This window comes from Camelina sativa, chromosome 2, assembly GCF_030686135.1.
Source record: "Camelina sativa cultivar CO46 ecotype springtype chromosome 2, ASM3068613v1".
In the NCBI taxonomy this organism is placed as follows: domain Eukaryota; kingdom Viridiplantae; phylum Streptophyta; class Magnoliopsida; order Brassicales; family Brassicaceae; genus Camelina; species Camelina sativa.
Window position 1 is genome coordinate 17,868,809 of NC_141881.1, and position 21,731 is coordinate 17,890,539.

Below are 21,731 nucleotides of genomic sequence, written 5' to 3' on the forward strand. Positions count from 1 at the left end.
CACACTATAAATTATAATTGTAACTCCTCTAATTAATTAATTTAGAAATGTAACTTCTATCTTTGAAATCCTATAAATAACCATTCTCACATCATCATCCACATATCACAAATTCTAAATATTTTCTTTGTTTTGTTTATGTTCTTGCATGGATTCAAAACTCATGGTCAGAGTGTGATTATATATTTTCCTAGATTTATCTTATATTTTGTTCAATTTTATTTCTTCTTTTTATAATGTATTTTCTCCTTCGTTCTTTCTCTTCTTATTATTTTCAATTTTCAATTACATATGTTCTTTTTTTTTGGCAAACTTTTCAATTACATATGTATAATAAAAAATTTTGTGGCTTAAAAAGACAATTATCGATGCAGATTCAACAACACTAATTTCAATCAAAGCCCAATGAGGAAAGCAAGCTAAAGAAATCATCTTCATATGTATTTTATTTTTAAAAAGTATGCAATGTTTTAACAAAATTAACTATTATAATAGAATTATTAAATAAACAAATTTAACTCTCTCTTACCTCCAATTTTTTTTTTTAGAATTTGTATACTCATCATTATATTTAGTTTGTAATCCAAAATATAATTATATAAAGATCATTATAATGTTTCTTTAATTCAAAATTTTGTAATTTAATGATTTTCTATATAAAAAATAATTTGATAGTCAATTTCCAAAATTTTACTACAAAGAGGAAATCATTAGAATTTAACCTAGCAATATAGCTTAAATTAAGGTGAATATTAAAGAGATTAAAAATTAAATTAATATTTGGGATTTTTAATCCCTTATATGCGCGGGTTGTTGTTTTAACGCGCATATTACCTAGTTAAAACAAAAATCCCTACTCCACATCTAATGCGTATATAAGGTAAGAGGACACAATTTCTTTTATTCTTGAGATGACTCAAGATGAAGTTATGAATCTTTTTATTTGTAGAATAAAATCAGCAATTGTTAGGCTCTTAGTAAATTTTATCAGATTTTTATATCTCATTTATATATAACAGCAAACCCACTTTTAAGGGTCAATTTAAATCTAACGGATGAGACTATTTTTCTTATCTCATTAACGGTCTAGATTTGTTAATGATCTCAAAAGTTGCAAAATTTTGATCTAACAATTATGTTTCTTCGTCGTATCCCCAACTTTCAATATTCGCACTTGTTAGTTTTTGCACCTTTTTGTTTTACACCTCTTTGTTTTCACACTTTTTTGTTTATATATATATATATATATATATATATATATATATATTATGGAACTTGAAAAGAGTCTTTTGTTCTTTGAGTATAGTTTCACACCTCCAACTTTCATAATTTTTAAGTATTATTTTTTTCAATTTATTAATCAACTCACTCATCTTCTTTAAAATTTGGATTGTTTATTGATTTATTCATCTAATTTTAGTTTGGTGTCACTTTCTATCTTATTCCATGTATTAATCTAGGTATGTAATCGATTGTGATTTTAAATTTTTCATTGATTTATCTTTTTAGTCAATTTGGTTGGTTGCAGTTATGAGCTCTTTCATCCTGCTTCTCCTATTATTTTTTTTGCAAATTTTGATAGAATAATGATTTAAATTTTTTTTTATATGAATATCTTTCAAAATTGATCATCTGAGTAAGATTCAGCAAATATATCTTTAACATTGTTCTCTTATTATCACTGAATCAATTTTTCTATATACAACAAAAAAATTTATTTAATTAATTTGGTTGATTCATCTTAATCATTATTTTTGAATTTTATACTATACAGTTAAAGAATTACGATAAATTTTCCATTCGAAATGTGAAATTAACAATGTTAGTCATTTCCTCTTATACCAAGTGAATTCTGTTACAAAAAACCGTCGTTTAGTTGAATGTAAAAACTAGCCACTGTTTAATAAATTCGTTGGTTCTTGAGTTATTTAATTCGTTTATGACTTTGTATGATCATTTTCAGTTCTGTTTTATTCACATCACATTTCAGAAGAATAAATGGTTCAAAACGAATTGTTATCTTCCACATAGTTTTCTTAAACAACAATGTCAACAAACCAATTTATGATATTATATTAGTTAATAGTCATGCACGACTGTGTTAACTTAAAAGATTGATTAATGCTCACCACATGCTTATAAATTTAAGAGAATGTGATTTCAATGATACATTTGTTGGGTCGAATCAAAGTAGAACTATTGTTCCTCTGGTTGTAGAATCCTCACCTTTCCTTTCTACAGTTATGTGCCACATGATTTTACAACAATAATGTAATCATTCTCCCCTGTTTAAGACTCAAACATGGGAACATATAATAAGATTCAATAAACAGTTTGAACAATCTCTTACATTCGTTTTCATGTTTACATTATGTCTAAAACCCCAACCTGAATCTGATTATATCACTTCTTCTTCATAAAAGCCTGGTTCTGGATATCTTTAAGCCAAAGGGGCATATGGTACATGATTGCCATGAGGGTTGAGTTCCTGCCTGAAGAGAACCAAGCGGGTGGGTTCTTCTTCAGCACTGCTGCTACAGTGTCTTTGGCGAATGTTTCTGCAGGAGTTGGCTTAATCCTCTGTGATAGATACGCCCTTTCTCTGATAGCTTCTTCGTAAGGCTTGTATAGTTTCAGCTCAGGCATTTTGTTAATGCTCGCTACAGCTGTGTTTGCTATGTTTGTTCGTACTGCTCCCGGGACAACATTGATGACATCAATCCCAAAGGGCCTAAGCTCCAACCTAACGTTAAGAAAGAACCATTACAAACAATTCACAAAACAAAACCATCCACGTAACCCAACATGAGATTCTAGTCCTCTAGAAATGATACTCAAGTAGGTTTCCAACAAACCTTACCATCAATTCTCCTATAGAGAGAAAAAAAAAGCACAAACAGGACCGAGTATGCGATAGAGGAAGATGATGGCAAAACGCGAATAGCAAGCAAACCTGAAGGTATCAGTAAGAGCATGAATAGCAGCTTTGGTAGCTGTATAGACCCCAGCCCATGGACCCGGTGCCATAACAGTGACACTTCCAACATTCACAATTTTTCCCTTTTTCTTAGACACCATGTGAGGTACAACGGCTTGTATCATCCTCATTGTACCTACATTGGATAAATTCACTTCTTCAAAACATACTAACACACTGTACCAAGCCAAAAGCCAACACACACACACATGATCCAATCTGAACTATTGAAACTCCAATTAGTCTATAAATGATATAAGTTGTCATTAAAAATCCAATTTTCGTTTTACCATAAACATTAGTATTGAAGGTGTTCTCCATGGCCGCAAATGGAATCTCAGCCAGAGGTCCGACGCATTGAACACCGGCGTTATTAACAAGAACGTCGATCCTTCCAAACTTATCAATAACCTCCAACACAACCTTGTTCACGTTCTGTTCCGATTGAATATCAAGCTCCTTCACGAAGAACCTCGAGTCTTGCTCCAGATCCGTCATCGAGCTCCGTGATCGACTCGTCGCCACAACTTGACATCCCTTCTTACTAAACTCACTCGCCAGCGCATGACCAATCCCTCCCTGAGAACATCCCGTTATCAGAACCACCGGCCTACCGCTCTCCATTTTTAGAAGCCTTCTCCAAAGTTCTCAGATTGATCAACAATGGAATGTTTCTATTCAATGTTTATCAACAAACTTGAGTTTCTCAGAGTGTATAATAAGAAAAAGTTTCTACAGTTTAGGTAATTACTATTTATGTCCCACAGACCCACAAGTTTCTAAATTTGTGATATTACAAGGTAATTACTATTTATGTCCCACAGACCCACAAGTTTCTAAATTTATGATATTACGACGACGTGGTTCTCTCCATATCTATAATGTGGTGGTTGATCGTCAATTAAAAAATGAAGACCTAACTCTTGCCGACACTATGTGTAGTTCCTTTTGTGAGACCTATCTCTTGCTGACACTATGTGTAGTCCCCTTACTGTGAAACTAAAATGTTTTATGCTTTAAACCAGTTTACATTATATTCGTCAAATAATCATCTATATAGATGTGATTTTATATCAGATTAGTTATCTCTTCTGAACATTGACAACCAGAAAAAAACAAATCTGATTAACTTTCGAAATTTTACAGAGCAATTAGTAGCATATATCTCCCAGTAAAAAGCAGAGAGAGAGAAACATAGTTAAGCAGAGAAGAAACCATTAGAAACAGCAAGAGCAAAATGAGATTTAGCTTCAAGCTTCCTCTTTAAACTCTTGATCATGTCCTCCTCTTTTTTTTTTGATAATCCAGGTATCCAAAGCCCAGTGAGTCCTGACTAGCCCACTAGCCCGAAAGCTTGGCGTACGTCCCGAAGGCGGCAAGAGTGGTTCCTGGAGACCACAAAAAGAAAAAGAAGAACCCAACCCAACCCAACCTCCGCAATCCCAAAGGACGTCAACTTTGCCGGGAAATTATTACACAGCCCAACCTCCGCACAACTCGATGCTTTCTTTGCCATTAGCTTCATCCTCCGCTCGTATTCCTCCACCACCATATTGCTATGTCAGCCATTAATTGTTACAATCCCTCGATCTTTCTCTTGAGTTCTATGTGCCAAGAATGAACACAACATAGAAAGCTAATTTATATTGTTGCTTTAACTTGCTGTTTCGGATAAGGATTGTTCCATCTTTTTTTAATTATTATAAGGATCGGACTGCTGATGTTTTTTTTATTCCAACGGTTTAAGTTGTTTTAGTTTCTCATTCAACGGTTACGATTTAAGATGATATTATTAATAATTTAATTTATTAGATAAATGAAAAGGCACCTCTTTGCTTCCTTCCCCAAATCGTCATTTCTTTTTGTTTTGCCTTGCGGAATCAAAGCTTCTCTTCGTAAAAACCTGTTCAATTACGAATTACCTCTTTTCATACCTTTATATTTGGAATATGTTCAACTTACAACTTATTTGGTTTTGTGCACTTCTCTCTCGCTTATTCTCTTGAGATGTCTTGTTTTATCATTTCCTCTTATACCAAGTGAGTTATGGTACAAAAAACCGTCGTTTAGTTGACTGTAAAAAATAGCCACTGTTTAATAAATTTGTTGGTTCTTGAGTTATTTAATTCGTTTGTGACTTTGTATGATCATTTTCACTTCTGTTTTAGAATCTCTGATTTGCAATTTCCATTCACTCATCATCGCTGATCTGGGTTTGATCTTGCTGTTCATCATTTTTGTACCTTCTCTATGGTTCTCCTTTTGGTGTATACGTATTGCAATTGTAACATTTCTTCTTAGATTGAGTAAACGTATGATGGTTATTTTAGACATTTATCTTCAGCAACATGCCGTTATGATCAGGCATTGGTCAATGGATAGGAAAAAAAAGAGGTGAAATTTCATAACATCTCTTTTAAATCTGTAGGTTGGGTTCATTCCCGGTGGGTGTGGTTGTGTGGAGAAAGGCTTGAACGTTTGCTTACCAAGGCTTTTTCATCTACAATGTTTATGATTTTTCCTTTATGTGAGAATTCGTTGATATATATTAAAAGTGTCGTTGACGTGTGTAGTCACGACTTCTATTTTCAACATTCTTACCAGGTACCACTGCTTTATCCTTGTCATTTGTCATTTGTTCTTCGCTCTTAATCTTTTGTTTTCCATATTAGTACATGTCAAAAGTAATTCTGTTAATTTCATTAATGCTTTTTTTTTGATAACAGAGTACAAGATTGGCTCAAACAAACCAATATGAAGGAACATTGTTTACATAGGTAATTAAGTGTGGAACTGTGCGAATTTGTCGTGCTAAATTATCCGCTTTACCATTCTGGGAATGAGGGACGTAGACTAAAAAAAAAGAAGTAAACTCCTCTTTATCCGCTTGTATATCCTCCAAAAAGGCATGAAAGCTACCCACTCGGAAGACGAAGACACCATCTTCACTAAGTCGGAGCAGTCGGTGAGAAAGACAACAGATTGGTTATCTGCCCCAATCATACAACACATAGCCCAGACAAGGGCTTCAATCTCTGAAGAGGGGAGAGACTACGGCGAAGGTTGGCAGCTCCCATAGTAGGAGTGTCACCCGAGAGCGACGTGCAAAACAATCCTCTACCCGCATAACGATCTGTTGCTTTCCAAGAAATATCTACAAAATAATTTCATTAATGTTGTTAGATAGGAAAAGATGGATCTTGTTTATAAAAAAAACACATCTCGCTTGTTACCATTTCTAGAGTTATGGGAATCTATTGGTTGATGGGCAAGTAATCATAGATAGTAGATGCTTGGATATATCTGTATCTTTCTCCCCAATCTCAAAACAAAGATTTAGATCCATATTTTTTAAAAAATATCTATATTTTAGAATTTGTTTCATTAATGAATATGTTGGGTTTATTAAATGTAGAGTTTAAGACTACTTATGTTGATTTTGGGGATTAGATGGCTGTAATGTATGTTTCAGTTGGAGATTTGTTAAATGGTGAGTCAGAACTACAAAGTATATTACTTAGTTAAATACTCATGTTCATGTAATGTATATAAGGGCAAAAAATTACAAAGTTCAATTTCCTCATGTAACTGTTTTCTGCAACACTTGTAAAGAAACAAGAAACATCAAACTATTTAGAACAATTATAAAAACTTAATTTTATTTATAAAACTAAGATTAAATATTTGCATATCTAAATTGTTTAATAATGACATATATATTTTAAAACTAAGACAAAACATTGCTTATATTTTTAAACTATCTCTATATACTTATTTAAGCAATGTAGTTAGAATTTTAACCAGCTTTGATGTGATATATTACGAAAATGATATTGCATTTTAATTAATCTAATAACTAACAAAAAAAAAAGTTTGTATTTGTTTATACAATAATAAAACAATAATTTCGAAATTATTTAATGAAATTATTTAATAGATTCTATTTGTTATTTCAGAAATCTTAGAAAATAATAACAAACTATTTAATTGGCTAAAACTTATTTTTTTTATACATAATATTCACTATGCAAACAATACTGAATGTACAATGTTGACAATATATATATATATATATATATATATATATATATATAATTTAATTGTAATTTTCACTTATAAAGTTAATATAAACTAACATGTTATACCAGTAATTGCAATGGTGTTAATATTAACACCAATCACTATTGTAAATTTGATATATTAAGATCTCTAAACATCATCACATCAATTTGTAATACCAAATCACGGGTCAAAACATGTTTGGTTGGATTTTTTTTAGACTTAACCGAATTTATAATTAACGAATTTGATATTGCACCCTAACTAAAATAGTAGTACCAACTACGGGTCGAAATTGAAGTATGAAATTAAGTAAATTAAATATATAATTTTATAAAATGTATAGAATAAATAAAGTTTCTACTATTATTTTGTAAAAAGTAATTCAAATTTACGTAAATATTTTCCCAGCTGGATCATTATCTAGTTTAAATGTTAAATTTGACATGACGTTATGTAGGTGTGAATTTTTTTTTCTTTTCTTCTTCTTACTTTTTTTTCCAACAAAAGAATCAGCTCAAACGAGCCAATTAGATGAAAAATTGTTTACAAACAAAACATGATGTAGAGATACACGCGTTTGACGTGCCAAAAAATCTGCTTGTACATTTGCGGTTCGCGAAACGTGAATTAAGGAAAAAGAAGAAAACTTTTTTACGTTTCGTTCATTGAGTTTTGGGCAACTTTTTGCAACAAGAAAAAGATTTGTCAACTATTAATAATAGGTTAATTTATTCATTAAATTACAAAAGTAGAAAAAGGAAACTTATCTATTAATCATATATATAAAAGTAAGGTTTTGGTCTCTCCTTATTGGTTGATTTTCATTTAATACTTTCTAATTTTTTTATTTGCTTTCTAATTGTTTAATTGCTTTAAATAATATTTAAGACTCAATTAACACAATACATTTAATTCATACATTAAAATAAAATTATAACTGAAAATAAAATAAATTATGCATTAATTATATTCCACCAGTCAATTTTATTCAAACACAATAAATAATATTTGTAACTCCAATAATTCTAAATGTAACTTCCATCAATTCTTATCATATAAATAAGCATTGTCTCATTCTCTCATATTGGCATTTTTTACTTTCTCATTTTGATATTCTCGCATTCTCTTCCACTTCTTTCATTCTCTTCCACAATATCTCAAATCATTTTTTTTTATGTTTTCAGTTTCTTAATTTTGTTGTATGGGCTACAAAAAACCAAATGAAATATCATTGTAAAATTTTAATGCTAACTTTTAATTTTAGAGACTACATGATATATATATTTTACATTGTTTTTATATTTAAAGATTCATCTCCATTATCTAATTTGGATTATCATCTTATAAGTAATCATTCTCTCCTCCTCTCACACCACTATCAAATGTTGTTATATCTAATATGTATTGTAAGAGTTTGATTCTATATTTTAATTTAGAAAGTATTATATATAATTAACATTGTTTTCAATTTTTATTTTATTTATATAAAAATAAAATATTTTTTTTATATATTTTTTGCCTTTCTAATCTATTCATATTTATTTTTAAAATTTCCATAGCTAAATTTAAATTCACATATGTTGGTTTTAACAAAAAATCAAATTTATTTGAGAATATATTTTAAAAGGTTTATCTTCATTATCTATTTTAGATTAGCATCTTATAAGTCATTATTTTTCATATTCTTACAATATTCACCATACAATAAGGTCATGAAGTTGAAAAAATCCATCTCTAATTTTGTATTATGTACTCTGGTTATCTCACATATTCATGTATCATTTTTAATAATTTAGAATTATCAATATAATTATCCATTCATAAAGTCTATTTTATTTTGTAAAGTCTATTTTGTTTTGTGATCCAATAGATAAATATGTAAAGATCAATATAATTTTTATATTATTTAAGATTTGAGGTTTTTGAAAACAAAAAGAACTTATTTATGAAAAAATTGATTTTCTTGATTTAAGCAAGATGAAAAAAGTGAAATATAGAAATAATATAATTATTAAAATACCATTTAACTAAATCTTCTAAAGATGAAACCATTAGTATGAAATCTAGCACTATAAATTAAATTGATGAGTGAAATGTTTAAATTTATATATTATTATTTATATTAATATAGCTAATCAATTTGTAATAATTTTTTGTAATATTGGTTAATTTTTGATTTATAGAGAAGTTTATATATTTTAATTTTTGTATAATAAATAACCATACCAAAAAAATGTTGACAGGAGTGTTATTTTGAGAAATTACTATAAATTTTTTTAAGATTCAGACATTAGTATAATTTTTTTGAGATTATACATTAATAAAACAATATTTTAGTTTAAGAAAATTTAAGAAATATAATTAAAACTATTATGCATTGCATGGACTAATTACTAGTGATAATATAACACAAAGATTCGGTATCACATGTTCAACTTTTGAACACATACATGTTTCAAGAAGTCTGCATCAGTCGATAATTTTTCCAAAACAGCAGACGATAAACACGTGTGAATCTCCATGTCTCCTTGTTCAACTCCCGGATAAGCAATGAGTTTGCCATCATGAGTATTACCCGGTCCAGCTCGAACCGCAATCGGTTTACCCCAACCGAAATCGTTTCCATACACATTAAACCGAGGAGAGCTAGCTACTACTATATAATTGCTCGATGATGCCTTCAACAAACTCGGTTCCTTCACCCAGTTCTGAGCAAACTTTCTAAACTCTTCATTCGTTTGTGAACCAAGGGTTTTGTTTATAAGCAGAGCAGCCCAACCAAGCCCATTGTTAACCATCTCCCCTACGGTGGTCGTCGCCGTAGCGAGCCCGACTGTATTCCCGAAACACTCTTTGTCGAGCGGAGGGTTTAGTCTTGGCCTCATATCCACCAGTAACTTGAAACAAATCACTTCTTCTCGACTCAATTCACAACTGTTTCTGATTATCGCTCGCCACATATACGCCGACACCGCTTGAAGCGACGAGATTCTCCGATCATCGGCACTAACCTCGCCGTTGGCTTTCGCTTTGAGCTCAGAGACGTTTCTACTCGTGAATCGAAAAATCTTCTCTTGTAATGACGATGAAGTACCAACAACATTAACAACCCCCCGGTTCGGTGGTGTCTCCGTCTCTGAGATCGGAATTCGAATCGGATACTCAATCCCGTCGAGAAACCATCCACGGAGAACCAAAGGAGGAAACTTTCTCCGATGATGATCGGAATCAAAGCAAATCTCCGACCAAGTGTTGAAGAAACTCCAAAACGAAATCCCATCAGCAACGATATGGTTATAACCATATCCGATAAAGACTCCATCTTTCAGCTCCGTCACTTGAAAAGCGATTAACGAATCAGAGATCTCTTCACAGTCACAGCTTCTAACTCCGTTCGCCGGGTAAAAACGTTTCAAGAACTCAGGGACGTGACCATCGGCAGGCTCTAAAACATCACTCACCGAAACGGTTTTAGCTGAAGCGTGGACGAATTTGACACCTGAACCATCGCAGTCTACGTGAAACGACGCCGTTCCGTCGTGTTGGTTCTCGATCTTGACGAGACGACCGGCGAATGGGTAGAAGATGTTCAAAGCGACCGAGAGAGAGGATTTTAACCGAGAGATGAAATGGGTATCCGGGTCGGGTTGAGGAAAGAGAAGACCTCTCTGTGCGTATTCGGCTCGAAGAAAGAAGAGATCCCATGGAGTCAGATGGATCTTCTTAACTCGATCCGATTCCTCGTTCTTGTAGCTCTCATCTGGTCGAACTATGCTCTTAGAGATCACTTCAACTACTACTACATCTCCCATGTCTTTCTTTTTTTTTTTTGGTAGAACTATGCTCTTAGAGATCACTTCAACTACTACATGATTGACATAAATATACCAAACTCTAAACACAATGTGTGGTCTTTGCCACATAGACGTTATCTACTAAGACGGTGGACTGGTTTTGATATTTATTGAGTTACATTAATGAGCCCATTATTATCAACCTACCGTCCAAGTGAAAAATGAAAGTGTTTTTCTTTGATTGGAATTTGTTTACCAGAGCTCGGTGGATTGATTGCTGACTTGTTGTTACTCCGGCAGCGAATGTAGCTGATTCCGGTTTGATACAAATCCCATACAAAACTATATAAGAGCCTCTAGATTGGTTGATGTCATTCGAAACGATTTGTTGATAGTGAGATCTTGTGAATCAAGGCTCAAGCATGAAAGAAGAGATCTCATGGAGTGAGATGGATCTTAACCCGTTCCGAATATAATTAAACTATTAAGAAAAAAAAAAACGAAACTGCAAGGAAGATTCCTAAATTATTTTCACTTACTACGCTCCTCGTTGGAACAAAGGAAATACAAATAGGGACTAATCGTAATTATAATAACATGACGCTAATTATCCATGTTAGTACTAACTTGATCACAATGGCTATAATTAGTTTACTAATCACAGTAATTAAAACAAAAAGCCCTAATCCTCTAATGTGTATATAAGGTAAGTACGGCAGTAACTTCTTTCACTCATAACTTTTTTTGCGTTTTTTGTTTTTTCCATTCATCACCACGAAGACGTTAACTAGGGTTTGTGTTTGTGTTCTTGTTGCTTTTCATCATGTATTATGTAAGAATGGTTACAGAAACAAAACTGAGACTGAGGATATGCCTTGGCTCTGAAGTCAATCAATCCAGGAAGAAGCGTAAAGCTGAAGAGCAGCGTGATGATGATCTGGAAAATACGAAGAAGCAAAAGCTGGATGTGGATGGCGAGTCGTCGTCGTCCATGTATGATATGTGTCTAAAGGTACTAAAATCGATGAGAGACGAATGGTTTGGTTCGCGTTTCGAGGAGCTTGTCATTGAAAACCCTAATTACTTCTCTGTTATATCAAAGCCAATGGACTTCGTCACGATCAAGTCCAAACTCGCCAAGAATCTCTACGTCAGTATTGCTAAAGAGTTTCCCAAAGATGTTCGATTGGTCTATGAGAATGCGATTCGTTATTATCCTCCTGAGAATTCGCTTCACAAGAACGCTAAGAAGCTTATGAGGGTTTTCGAGGTCAGATGGGAACCGGTGATTAAGAAGAAAGCTTGTGAGAGCTTTTACTTGGACCAAAAGGTTTCATCTCTTTCGAAAAGTCCAGCAGTACTGAAAGAGGATAAGCCTGAGACTGAGAGCAAATTCGATCCGAAGGCTCTTCGTGCGGCAGCAATCAGGATTCGATTTGCAGATACTATCGCGAAAGCCAGATATAGAAAGGAGCTCATTGACGAGAGTGGTGGCAGTAACAACAAGGCTGATGTGATGATGGGAATGCAGAAAGCAAAGCAACTTTTAGAAACAAGGCAACGTGAAGAGGAAGCTAGAATTGAAAGTGAGACTAGAGCCGCCAGGTTGAAAGTGCTATGCAGGGAACGGCTTGCACTAGAGGAGTTGGCAGAAGAAGCCAAATTCAATGTTGTAAACAACTTGGAAACAGAGAAGGACATGGTCAAACTCTGTGGTGGATCCTATCTGGCAAGAACTCGGAGCCTTCAAGAGCTTGGTCTGCGTTTAATATTTGAGGATTATTGGCCGGAACTTGAAGAGATTAAGGAGGAAGGAGAGATCTAGCTAGCTAGTAGAGAAGATCTAGTAGAGAGAGACTCCTGCAGTCTCGTGTAATTACTTATAGATTCAGCATTCTCGAGGAATCTTTGGCCAATTGCTGCAGTACTGCCAGTTCCTTTTAAGTTGCAAGTTTCTCGTCAGCTATTATTATTGGCTTGATTTTATTGTAACAGTGCTTTGTTTTGCTTTTGTTTTCGTTGGTTTAAGTACGTAAAACTTGTATGACATGACAGGAATATATTAGAGAACTTTTACATCAATAAACGATTTATAGTTCAGTTCCTTCAGTATAAGTTCCCTATTGTTTCGATTGTAACGATTTTGGCCATCAGATCCAACACCAAAAGAGAATGTGGTTGTAGCATAGGGAAGAAAGATCAACACTCTCTTCAATTCTTAACCCAACGAATGCATCCATAGAGAGAGAGAGAGAGAGAGAGAGAGAGAGAGAGAGAGAGACGACCAATAAAAGAAAATAATCATATCATCTCAAACACATTTACACACATCCAAAATCATATCATCAACAATTGGAGACTCTACAAAAGAAAAGGCTTATGGAAGCAAAGCTGATACGAGAAGATCAAAAGTTATTAAACACCCATCTCTTTACAAATGTAAGATGGGTTTGGTTCAATAGCTGCCATGAGATCTCGCTGATGAAACAGACTGAGCTGACACTGACGCAGTCGGACTGTTGACTTCTCCATTGTTGCCTTTTGTCTTACCACTCAATCTTTCCATGGCATCCACACATATATCGTTGAACCAATCGTCTTCTGGTAGCTCACTGCACGTCATATACAACCACATTTAATCAGTTATGCTTCCCAAAAAGGCTAAAAACATTGCAACATACCCCCAATACCGACATACCTATATGGATCCATCCCTGTTGCAGTGAAAGCTGCTAAGGCTTTAGATATTATCTCATTAGTACCCCTATGCAAATTCCTCGAGAGGTAGCGACCTTGGGATGCAAAGCACATGACAAACTTCATGTCCAAATATAGCTGTGACAGATGCAGGTTGTTAACAAAAGTACATAACAATTTCAATGCTCGCAGAATATACTACTTACGTAGAAGCAAGAATGAGATTACAAACCTGCCGCAGGCCAAGAGGTCCCAGAGGCCTAGGACCTTCCTCAATTTCATCCCAAAAGCTCTGGTCTCCAGAAAGCCATAAGATCACAGTCTCTGTTAAACGCATCAACAAAGATGTGGCAAATCTTTCTCTTCCCACAAACATATCTGCTGCTAGACTTGCCATCCTGTTAAGTTTGGCAAAAAGTTCCTGTTTTCCAGCGATGCAACACCCAGAGTATAAGAATATTAAGCTAGAAATGACAAAGTAAAAAAATCATTTTCTTGAAGCGATCAGATACACCATGACAAAACATGGATTCAACTCGACAACACTGAATCAGCCAATAAGAGTTCGCAAGTGACTACACATCTGGGTACAGCACATTATAAACGCAAGCTGCACTGATGGAAATGAAACAACAACTACCTGGAATATCAGAGATGGAAACCAGTCCACATCCTCGCCATTTCCATCTATGTTTATGTACATATCTGCAGAGAGATGGCTATCTCCTTCCTCGGTAAAAATGAGATCCAAGGCATGCTGGCGACAAAACGCATCTTTTAACTTGTCAACAGTACTAAGTAAACGCCTCTTCCATTCTCGTTGTTCAGGATTACGATTTTGTCTGTCCGAAGGTCTCCTTAGGTCGTCTGTCCTGTGACCAGTCTGATCAAGAGAGAGTTTCATGGCAGCACGTGGGAGCAATTCATCCGCTAGCAATGACGCATTTGCGAGTAATGCAAGTTGATTTGCCTCGGTCTCAGCCATTTGGACAATCTTGTTACACGAACCTTCAAAATTTGCCTCTTCTTCTTCTATCGAACCAGGAAGTGCTCTTATCAGCACATCTACATATGAGTTGAACACCCGAAACAGACCTTCTAGCGCTTTACTTCCCAATTGCATACTTAGGAGAGGTCCTACATCCTCAAAGAAGTCCTGCAACAAAATACCAATATCAAAAAGGATCTACTTGAAAAATCTATCTAAAATTCATGTCAACCCATTAGGGAATTGATTGCCAATCAGAGAAGCTAAGAGAGAATTGATAATGCATAGAGTTTACGAATATTTTTTTCAATGGGAATGTGAGTGCAATTTGGCACTCGAGTGCAAGTTCTAATCAATCATCACCCATGATTTTGTCGCTGATACATAAACTCATATAATAAGCAATTTTCATGGGATACTACTGGCATATCTGAGAGTGACACAGTAGATGTCTAACAGTGCAAATAATTCATTTTTCTAGCATGTTTGCAGCTTTGCATTTCCTAAGAACTTTATTTTCTATAACACAACTTGAAAAAATGAAGGCTTTGCGGAGAAAAGTGTTTGTTAAGATTGCCTACCTGTACCATGAGATTAAAGCGGTGAGCACTGGATGTAAGCTTATTCTGAAATGCTGTACTAGCATGACGACTACCAGCAGGAGGATATGTCAGCACCCAATCATCCGCAGCAGCCATAGCTGCAGTGTTTTCTTCAATTCGCTTAAGATTTGCCTCCAATGCCTGTTCCACGATAGGCTTAAAGTGCTTTAGAAGCACTGGGCAGAGGGACAAACCACGCGCTTCCAACAAGGAACAATGCCCAAGAGCTATCTGTGCACATTCTGCGGCAGCTCTTAGCCCTCCCGCTGCTGCAGAAGAAGCTAATGCATGCCTTTTAACAAGAAGGGAAAACGCCTCTGTTTGCTTGGTAGCCCAAGTCACGAGCTCAGAACTATATGCTGGCTCTTTCCCAAAGATTCCCAACGAGTCACTAGAAGCTTGAGAGATAGCTGAGAACACAAGCTGAGAAAGTGCAGCAGTGTAGGCCCCTCCATATGAGGTGCTAGATGGACGAAGACTTTGCATGTTGTACTGATATCTCTGGAAATGGGCATCAAGAAGCACAGTATGGGCTCGAGGACCATCCCCAAGCCTTTTAAGAGCGGCTATTGCTGACCGAAGTTCCCCGCCTCTAGTTGAAGGTTGACAAGCAGCTCTGGCAAGTTGGTCAGCCAATTTTTGCTTGCGTTCAGAAATAGCAAACTGAAGAGACGAAAGCACAGAAGGGCCCAAAGTTTGCTTTTCGTTTGCTTGAGATACCAAAATTTCTCCCTCATCAAAAGCTGCCAGAGCTTCGTCTACCCTTCTTTCAGCTAATAAAGCATCAAGGTGGTCAGGAAATTCCGCAGCCCATTTCTCCAAATCAGAGAGGTCGTTGTCCTCAAAATTCAATAAACCATTTGCAAGAGATTCATCAGAAACTTTATCATCGTCAATCTTAACTCCATCTGCTAAGCCATGAATTAAAGTGGCCTGAGTGGAGAGAAGATTTCTGATAGATGATAGCTCCCCTTCCAGATCTGATATCTCTTTTGATGTGCTGCACAGAAGAGAATTTTAATGCTCAAATTAACAAATTGCTAAGGAAAAAGAAGTCATAAGCAAAATGCACATGCACCATAACCCATACGAAATGAAATAACGTTTGCAAAGTAGAGCTCTTTGATCACATCATCTTCAAAGAAAGTAACCAAGCATTAAAAACAGTCAGGATATCATCTAACCGTATAAAGGCCGGATAATTAGCATAAACACTTCGCCGCATTTCTTCAGCAGAAGCTCTCTTCAAATCCAATAGATAAGAACATAATTGTTTTATATCCTGCAAGACAAACAGATATATGTTGTTCATCATCCCAACATAACTGAGAAACAAAAAAGGTTCCAGCTACGTAATATTAATGTCTATGTAAACCAAATCACAACTACTCATTTAGTAGTAAACTAGACAAGGTTCACACCATCACAGAAAGGGACTAAACAGACGAGACACCCTTTATGCGCTACACAGTGATCAAATTGTTTGATAACTGAAACAGTAGACGAGCACAGCAGATTCTGTCTTTGATAGAAGACATATTCATTCATTTGTGTGTATCCACATAAGCTACACATACTCTATTACACTGAACATCATTTAAAACTCAAAAAGAGTTATAAATTAGCTACTAGACTAATCAGCATCTACTTAAGAGTTGCAATTTTAACATGATCATAGTTCGCAAACTGCCTTCAAATTCCCAACAGATCATAAGTACATCCATACAATACAAAAGAGTATATAACATTGATCATCATCTTCTCGAGCTATAACACAATCTGCTACCTAATATCCATTCTACTTTACCATTCCCTAAAGCTACAACCAAACGCAACAAAGCAAGAATACTGGGACATAAAAATTCTCACTATTGATAACAACAAATCAACGAGAATAAAAACACGAAATGATAAAATCAAAAAGGGGAAAACAAAAAAAACCTTCTCGTTGATAGAACATTTGGATTGCACATAAGCATCAGCATCGAACTTATCAGACTTGAACAAACTCAAGCCTTCCTCGACTCTCACACCATTTTCCTTCGTCGGTGTAGCTTTTGATCTGGCCGTCTTCGCCGCCATCGTTATTACCCTTTGCTCTCTTCTCACAGAAGAAAACCTAAAATCTCACAGATCAGCAATACAAGCTCAGTGATGCCGTAATTAAAGAACAGATCTGAGGAAACGGCGCGTCGGAGCGAGCAGAGGATTTAATAAAAGATAGAGAGATAGTGGCGGTGGGTGGGTAGAAGATGATGATCGAGTTGGCAAACCAGAGCGATTTAGCCAACGACGGAAGCTTTTTGGCTTTTTCGTCTGCTTAACACATTTTAGAATTTTCTCTGTATTGATAATTAATTAAAATAATAAATTAATTAAAAAAAAATGCTCTGTGACTAATTAAAGCGACGTCGTTTTACATTGCCGGAAAAAGATAAAAAAATAGAGAGAGTAGTAATATGAATCTGAGCAAAAACCCCAGTGGAGAAGTTGAATCATTCATCGAGACACAGAGAGAGATGTTTTGTAGCTTATCCATTTCCAGATTTGTCTCGAGGAAGACAATAACATCATCATCATCTCTTCTCTCTCGCAATTTCAGATTCCTTCTCTCCTTCGATTCACTCCCTCACATCCCTCTTCTACGCCCTTCTTCCAACACCCTAATCCCTTCCTCATCCTTCTCTCGCCGTATTTGGGACTCTTGCAGCGGCGGTGGTGGTGGTGGAGATGATTATGACCATATCAGGAGTGACGTCAATTGTCCTCGTTGCTCTGCTCAGATGCACGTCATCTTCTCGAATCGTCCGTTGTCTCTGACAGCTAGAGAACCAGGGATCTATCAAGCTGTTAATTACTGTTCTCAATGCAGAACCGCTTTTTACTTCAGACCATTCAAGCTTTCTCCTTTGCAAGGGAGCTTTATTGAACTAGGGAAGGTTAAAGGGACTGATGATGACCATGATGATGGTGATGATGGTGATCAGAAATCTTTCCCTAGGAATTGGAAAATTCAAGGTCTTAGAAGCGATGAAGATGGTGAGGAGGATAAGGATGATGATGAGGATGGAACTAAAGAAAAGCAATCTGTGATTAAGCTTCCAACGCCTAAGGAAATTTGTCAAGGGCTTGATGAGTTTGTCATTGGCCAAGAAAAGGCTAAGAAGGTTTGGTTCGGTTAGGGATTCTTGTTTCTTGTTTACATATCTTTCCTTTTCTTGATTCTTGTTTACATATCTTTCTTATTTTCTTCTGCAGGTGCTTTCTGTGGCTGTTTATAATCATTACAAACGAATATATCATGCGTCTCGGAAGAAAGGGTTTGTCTTCCATACTCTTTATCATTCTGATACATTATATGGGTGACAAGAAAGCTAGATTATTTTGGTCGTTTTTTTTAAATCCAGGTCTGCTTCGGAGTCAGGTAACCTTGATATGGAGGATGATAGTATCGATCATGTGGAGTTGGATAAGAGCAATGTGTTGTTGCTTGGCCCTACTGGTTCAGGTGCATATTGTTACTTGCCATTATGTTCATGAAAAGAGTATTTAGAGCTACAGTTTAGTATGATAATGATCTTGGCCTTTATGCGTCTTTCTTGATTATAAGAACAGGAAAGACCTTACTGGCAAAAACTTTAGCGCGTATTGTCAATGTACCATTCGCCATTGCTGATGCGACTTCACTAACTCAGGCAAGTTATATCACTGATCCCTTAAAGATTTGGATAATCGAAAATGATAACTAGTTAGTTACCCTGAACGTTAGTATGTTATACATCAGGGAAGCTTTATCCCACATTTGGAAAAACGTTCTGAATGATGAAGTGATATTTTTCTGGCTTTTTAGAGATATCCCCACACAAGTCTTTCTCTTAGCATAACTAAACTACTCATCTTGTCCAGGCAGGTTATGTTGGTGAAGATGTGGAATCAATATTGTACAAATTATATGTGGTATGGTTTGCTATCACTTTATATTATGTCTCTGGTTTTACCATAGCTTTATACCTTCTTTTGGAATATAATAATCTTAACAACTGCTTATTAGCAACCTCTTTATTTTGTTACTGTAGGAAGCTGGGTGCAATGTAGAAGAAGCTCAGAGGGGAATTGTGTACATTGATGAAGTTGATAAGATGACTATGAAGGTCTGAGTTTTCTTCACTCTTTTCATTTTGATTCTGAATTGGTTGTTACTCAGTACTTACCAACCTATTTTTGTCTGTCAGTCTCATAGCTCAAATGGTGGTAGAGATGTCTCTGGAGAAGGTGTCCAACAGTCATTGCTAAAATTACTGGAAGGAACTGTAAGCTTTTCCTACTTCAAATCTTTTATTTTTCCAAACTGATATAGATGTAAATTGTTGACAGAAACGACTAGGAATACTCTGTGCCTTGATAGTATTATCTAATCTGAGAGAAAACAATATAGTGAGCGAATCACATCATAACATTTGCCATTCTAGGTAATCAGCTTCTGTTCAATAACTAAATTTGCAGGTAGTCAGTGTCCCGATTCCCGAGAAAGGATTACGGAGAGATCCTCGAGGAGATAGCATTCAGGTAAATGCGAGAAAAGTCTCCTGCTTCAAGCTTTCTTGTGTGCATTTGACAATGCACTATTGTGCCACAGTCGGGCAAAATACTCCGGTTCTTGAAAAAGCTGAACCTTTTGGTGGAAAATCAAATATGCAGATGGATACAAAAGACATCCTTTTTATTTGTGGTGGAGCGTTTATTGATCTGGAGAAAACTGTTTCCGAAAGGTAATATTTCTCTTGTTTTATAAATTCAGCAAAGTTTTCAGTGTTATCTTTGTCGCTGTGTACTATAGGGCTTGAATGCCATAAATTTATCTCTTGACCAGGCAACATGACGCCTCTATTGGTTTTGGTGCTTCCGTTCGTACAAATATGAATACTTCTGGGTTCAGTAGTGCTGCAGTAACATCCTCCTTGTTGGAATCTGTAAGAAATACATTCTTATATGGCTCATCAGATTGTATGCTACTCTTTCATGTATATATGATTGTCAAATTGACATAACTTGTTCATTTTCTGATAAAAGAGCATTTATAAGTATTGTTAATTTGGCTGTAGTTACAAAGTGAAGATCTTGTTGCGTATGGTCTCATTCCTGAGTTCGTTGGAAGGTTACCCATCTTAGTGAGCTTATCTGCATTAAATGAAGATCAGCTTGTACAGGTAACTTTTCTACTTGTTTGCTAGTCGTTACTGTACTTACGGAATGGTTTTCAAACATCGATTTCTCATATAATTTTCCATAGGGTGCAAATAAGAAAAAGATATAAAGTTTTGTATAGAACTCTCTTATTACTGTTTTTTTTTGTCCCACTCCAGTAAGTGGGTAATGGATTTCTTTTAACACTCTTTCTTTCAGGCAGCTTTCTCTGTTACAAGTTATAACTTTTTCTGGTTCCTTAATCCTTATGCAGGTTCTCACAGAGCCTAAGAGTGCATTGGGTAAACAGTACAAGAAATTGTTTCGCATGAACAATGTAACTCTTTTTTACCTCTCAAAGTTTACTATACATATGCCTCTTCCCTCTGCTATTATATAACCCCTCTTGGCTGTGTGAATTATGCTTTAGGTCCAACTGCACTTTACCGAAGGCGCAACGAGGCTAATCGCGAGAAAGGCTATGTCGAAGAACACTGGTGCACGAGGATTACGGTCTATACTGGAAAGTATCCTCACCGAAGCAATGTATGAGGTAGGAATGCATCCTCATTGTCCTTGATACTTCAGCGTAGATAATCTATTGGAAGTTCACTGCACGTACTACAAATGCCTTGCTTTTAAATCTTAAATTTGAATCGTAAACAGGTACCAGATAGCATGACGGGAGGATCACAAAGTATAAAGGCGGTTCTGGTGGATGAAGAGGCTGTTGGTTTAGTTGGAACCCAAGGATGTGGTGCCAAAATTCTTAAAGGAGATGATGTGTCGCAACATTTTGGTGAAGAAACAGAATCAAAGGTAAGTACTGAATAGTGCAACATATCACATATGACACACCATATAAGGTAATTTTTGTGAAGCTTCACAAATTGTTTGATGTTATAGGAAAACAGAAATGAGGATGAAGCTAAGAGAGCTCTGAGCTTGTAGCCGAGCTGATGATATGAGAGGTGTGAGTATTGTTAGATATATAGTGCATGAATGATCTCAGTCGGCAAAGCTTAGTAGTTTCAGTGTTCAGATTCATTAACAAAGAGATAAAAGAGTAAACAGTATAAGATAAGCGGAGAGCACTCTCAATTGTGCTAGTTGGATAAGTTGTGAATAAAATGTGTGAGCCTGTGAGTGTGAGGAATGCACTCTATATTGTACGAGCTTAGATGAATTGTAAGAACTAAGATGCTATTATACAGTATCTATTTTGTTACTTTAATACCAGTGGCCATAGGACCACTTTCTTAAGTTCCATTACGACGGGACTAACCAAACCAAAAGTGATATAGAAGATTATGGATTTATATGAGACGATTCTAACCATTTTATCCAACGTAACTCTCTCGTACCCTTTCAGTTCTACTTCTATGTACAGAACACGTCCAGGCTGAGTAATAAAAATATCTTAACCC

At 35.5% G+C, this 21,731-nt stretch overlaps 4 protein-coding genes, 1 long non-coding RNA gene and 1 other non-coding gene across 12 annotated transcripts; 3 read left to right on the forward strand and 3 right to left on the reverse strand.

Moving 5' to 3' along the window:
- Positions 1-2,256: 2,256 nt before the first annotated feature.
- LOC104724393 (short-chain dehydrogenase ptmH) lies at positions 2,257-3,758 on the reverse strand. Its single transcript, XM_010442877.3, has 3 exons — positions 3,268-3,758; positions 2,954-3,113; positions 2,257-2,743 (listed from the first exon to the last, which is right to left on the reverse strand). The coding sequence occupies exons 1-3, from the start codon at positions 3,599-3,601 to the stop codon at positions 2,404-2,406; spliced, it is 834 nt and encodes a 277-aa protein (XP_010441179.1). The 5' UTR covers positions 3,602-3,758; the 3' UTR covers positions 2,257-2,403.
- A 1,083-nt stretch (positions 3,759-4,841) lies between these two features.
- LOC109128516 (uncharacterized) lies at positions 4,842-6,242 on the forward strand. Its single transcript, XR_002034969.2, has 3 exons — positions 4,842-5,016; positions 5,406-5,581; positions 5,704-6,242. It is a non-coding gene; the product is annotated as an uncharacterized LOC109128516 (long non-coding RNA).
- A 3,048-nt stretch (positions 6,243-9,290) lies between these two features.
- On the reverse strand, positions 9,291-11,279 carry LOC104724402 (putative acetyltransferase At3g50280). Its single transcript, XR_015580217.1, has one exon. It is a non-coding gene; the product is annotated as a putative acetyltransferase At3g50280 (transcript).
- Positions 11,280-11,671: 392 nt separating this feature from the next.
- On the forward strand, positions 11,672-12,658 carry LOC104751904 (transcription factor GTE12-like). Its single transcript, XM_010473961.1, has one exon. The coding sequence runs from the start codon at positions 11,672-11,674 to the stop codon at positions 12,656-12,658; it is 987 nt and encodes a 328-aa protein (XP_010472263.1).
- A 463-nt stretch (positions 12,659-13,121) lies between these two features.
- On the reverse strand, positions 13,122-17,493 carry LOC104724411 (exocyst complex component EXO84B). Its single transcript, XM_087484949.1, has 7 exons — positions 17,062-17,493; positions 16,305-16,402; positions 15,100-16,120; positions 14,171-14,686; positions 13,763-13,951; positions 13,532-13,668; positions 13,122-13,445 (listed from the first exon to the last, which is right to left on the reverse strand). Exons 1-7 carry the CDS (start codon positions 17,200-17,202, stop codon positions 13,289-13,291), a joined length of 2,259 nt encoding a protein of 752 aa, XP_087341075.1. The 5' UTR covers positions 17,203-17,493; the 3' UTR covers positions 13,122-13,288.
- A 56-nt stretch (positions 17,494-17,549) lies between these two features.
- On the forward strand, positions 17,550-21,573 carry LOC104724419 (CLP protease regulatory subunit CLPX2, mitochondrial). 7 transcript variants are annotated; one of them, XM_010442910.3, is made up of 15 exons: positions 17,550-18,287; positions 18,379-18,440; positions 18,528-18,628; positions 18,736-18,815; positions 19,027-19,077; positions 19,197-19,271; positions 19,353-19,430; positions 19,624-19,686; positions 19,819-19,889; positions 19,991-20,090; positions 20,223-20,327; positions 20,579-20,641; positions 20,735-20,857; positions 20,971-21,123; positions 21,211-21,573. In XM_010442910.3, the coding sequence occupies exons 1-15, from the start codon at positions 17,580-17,582 to the stop codon at positions 21,253-21,255; spliced, it is 1,878 nt and encodes a 625-aa protein (XP_010441212.1). In that variant the 5' UTR covers positions 17,550-17,579; the 3' UTR covers positions 21,256-21,573. The 7 variants fall into 7 exon arrangements, 6 of the variants coding, with proteins under 6 accessions (XP_010441212.1, XP_087341100.1, XP_087341109.1 ...); XR_015580251.1 differs by having other exon boundaries at positions 17,551-18,287; positions 19,031-19,077; XM_087484974.1 differs by having other exon boundaries at positions 17,551-18,287; positions 18,736-18,819; positions 19,031-19,077.
- The last annotated feature ends 158 nt before the right edge of the window (positions 21,574-21,731 follow it).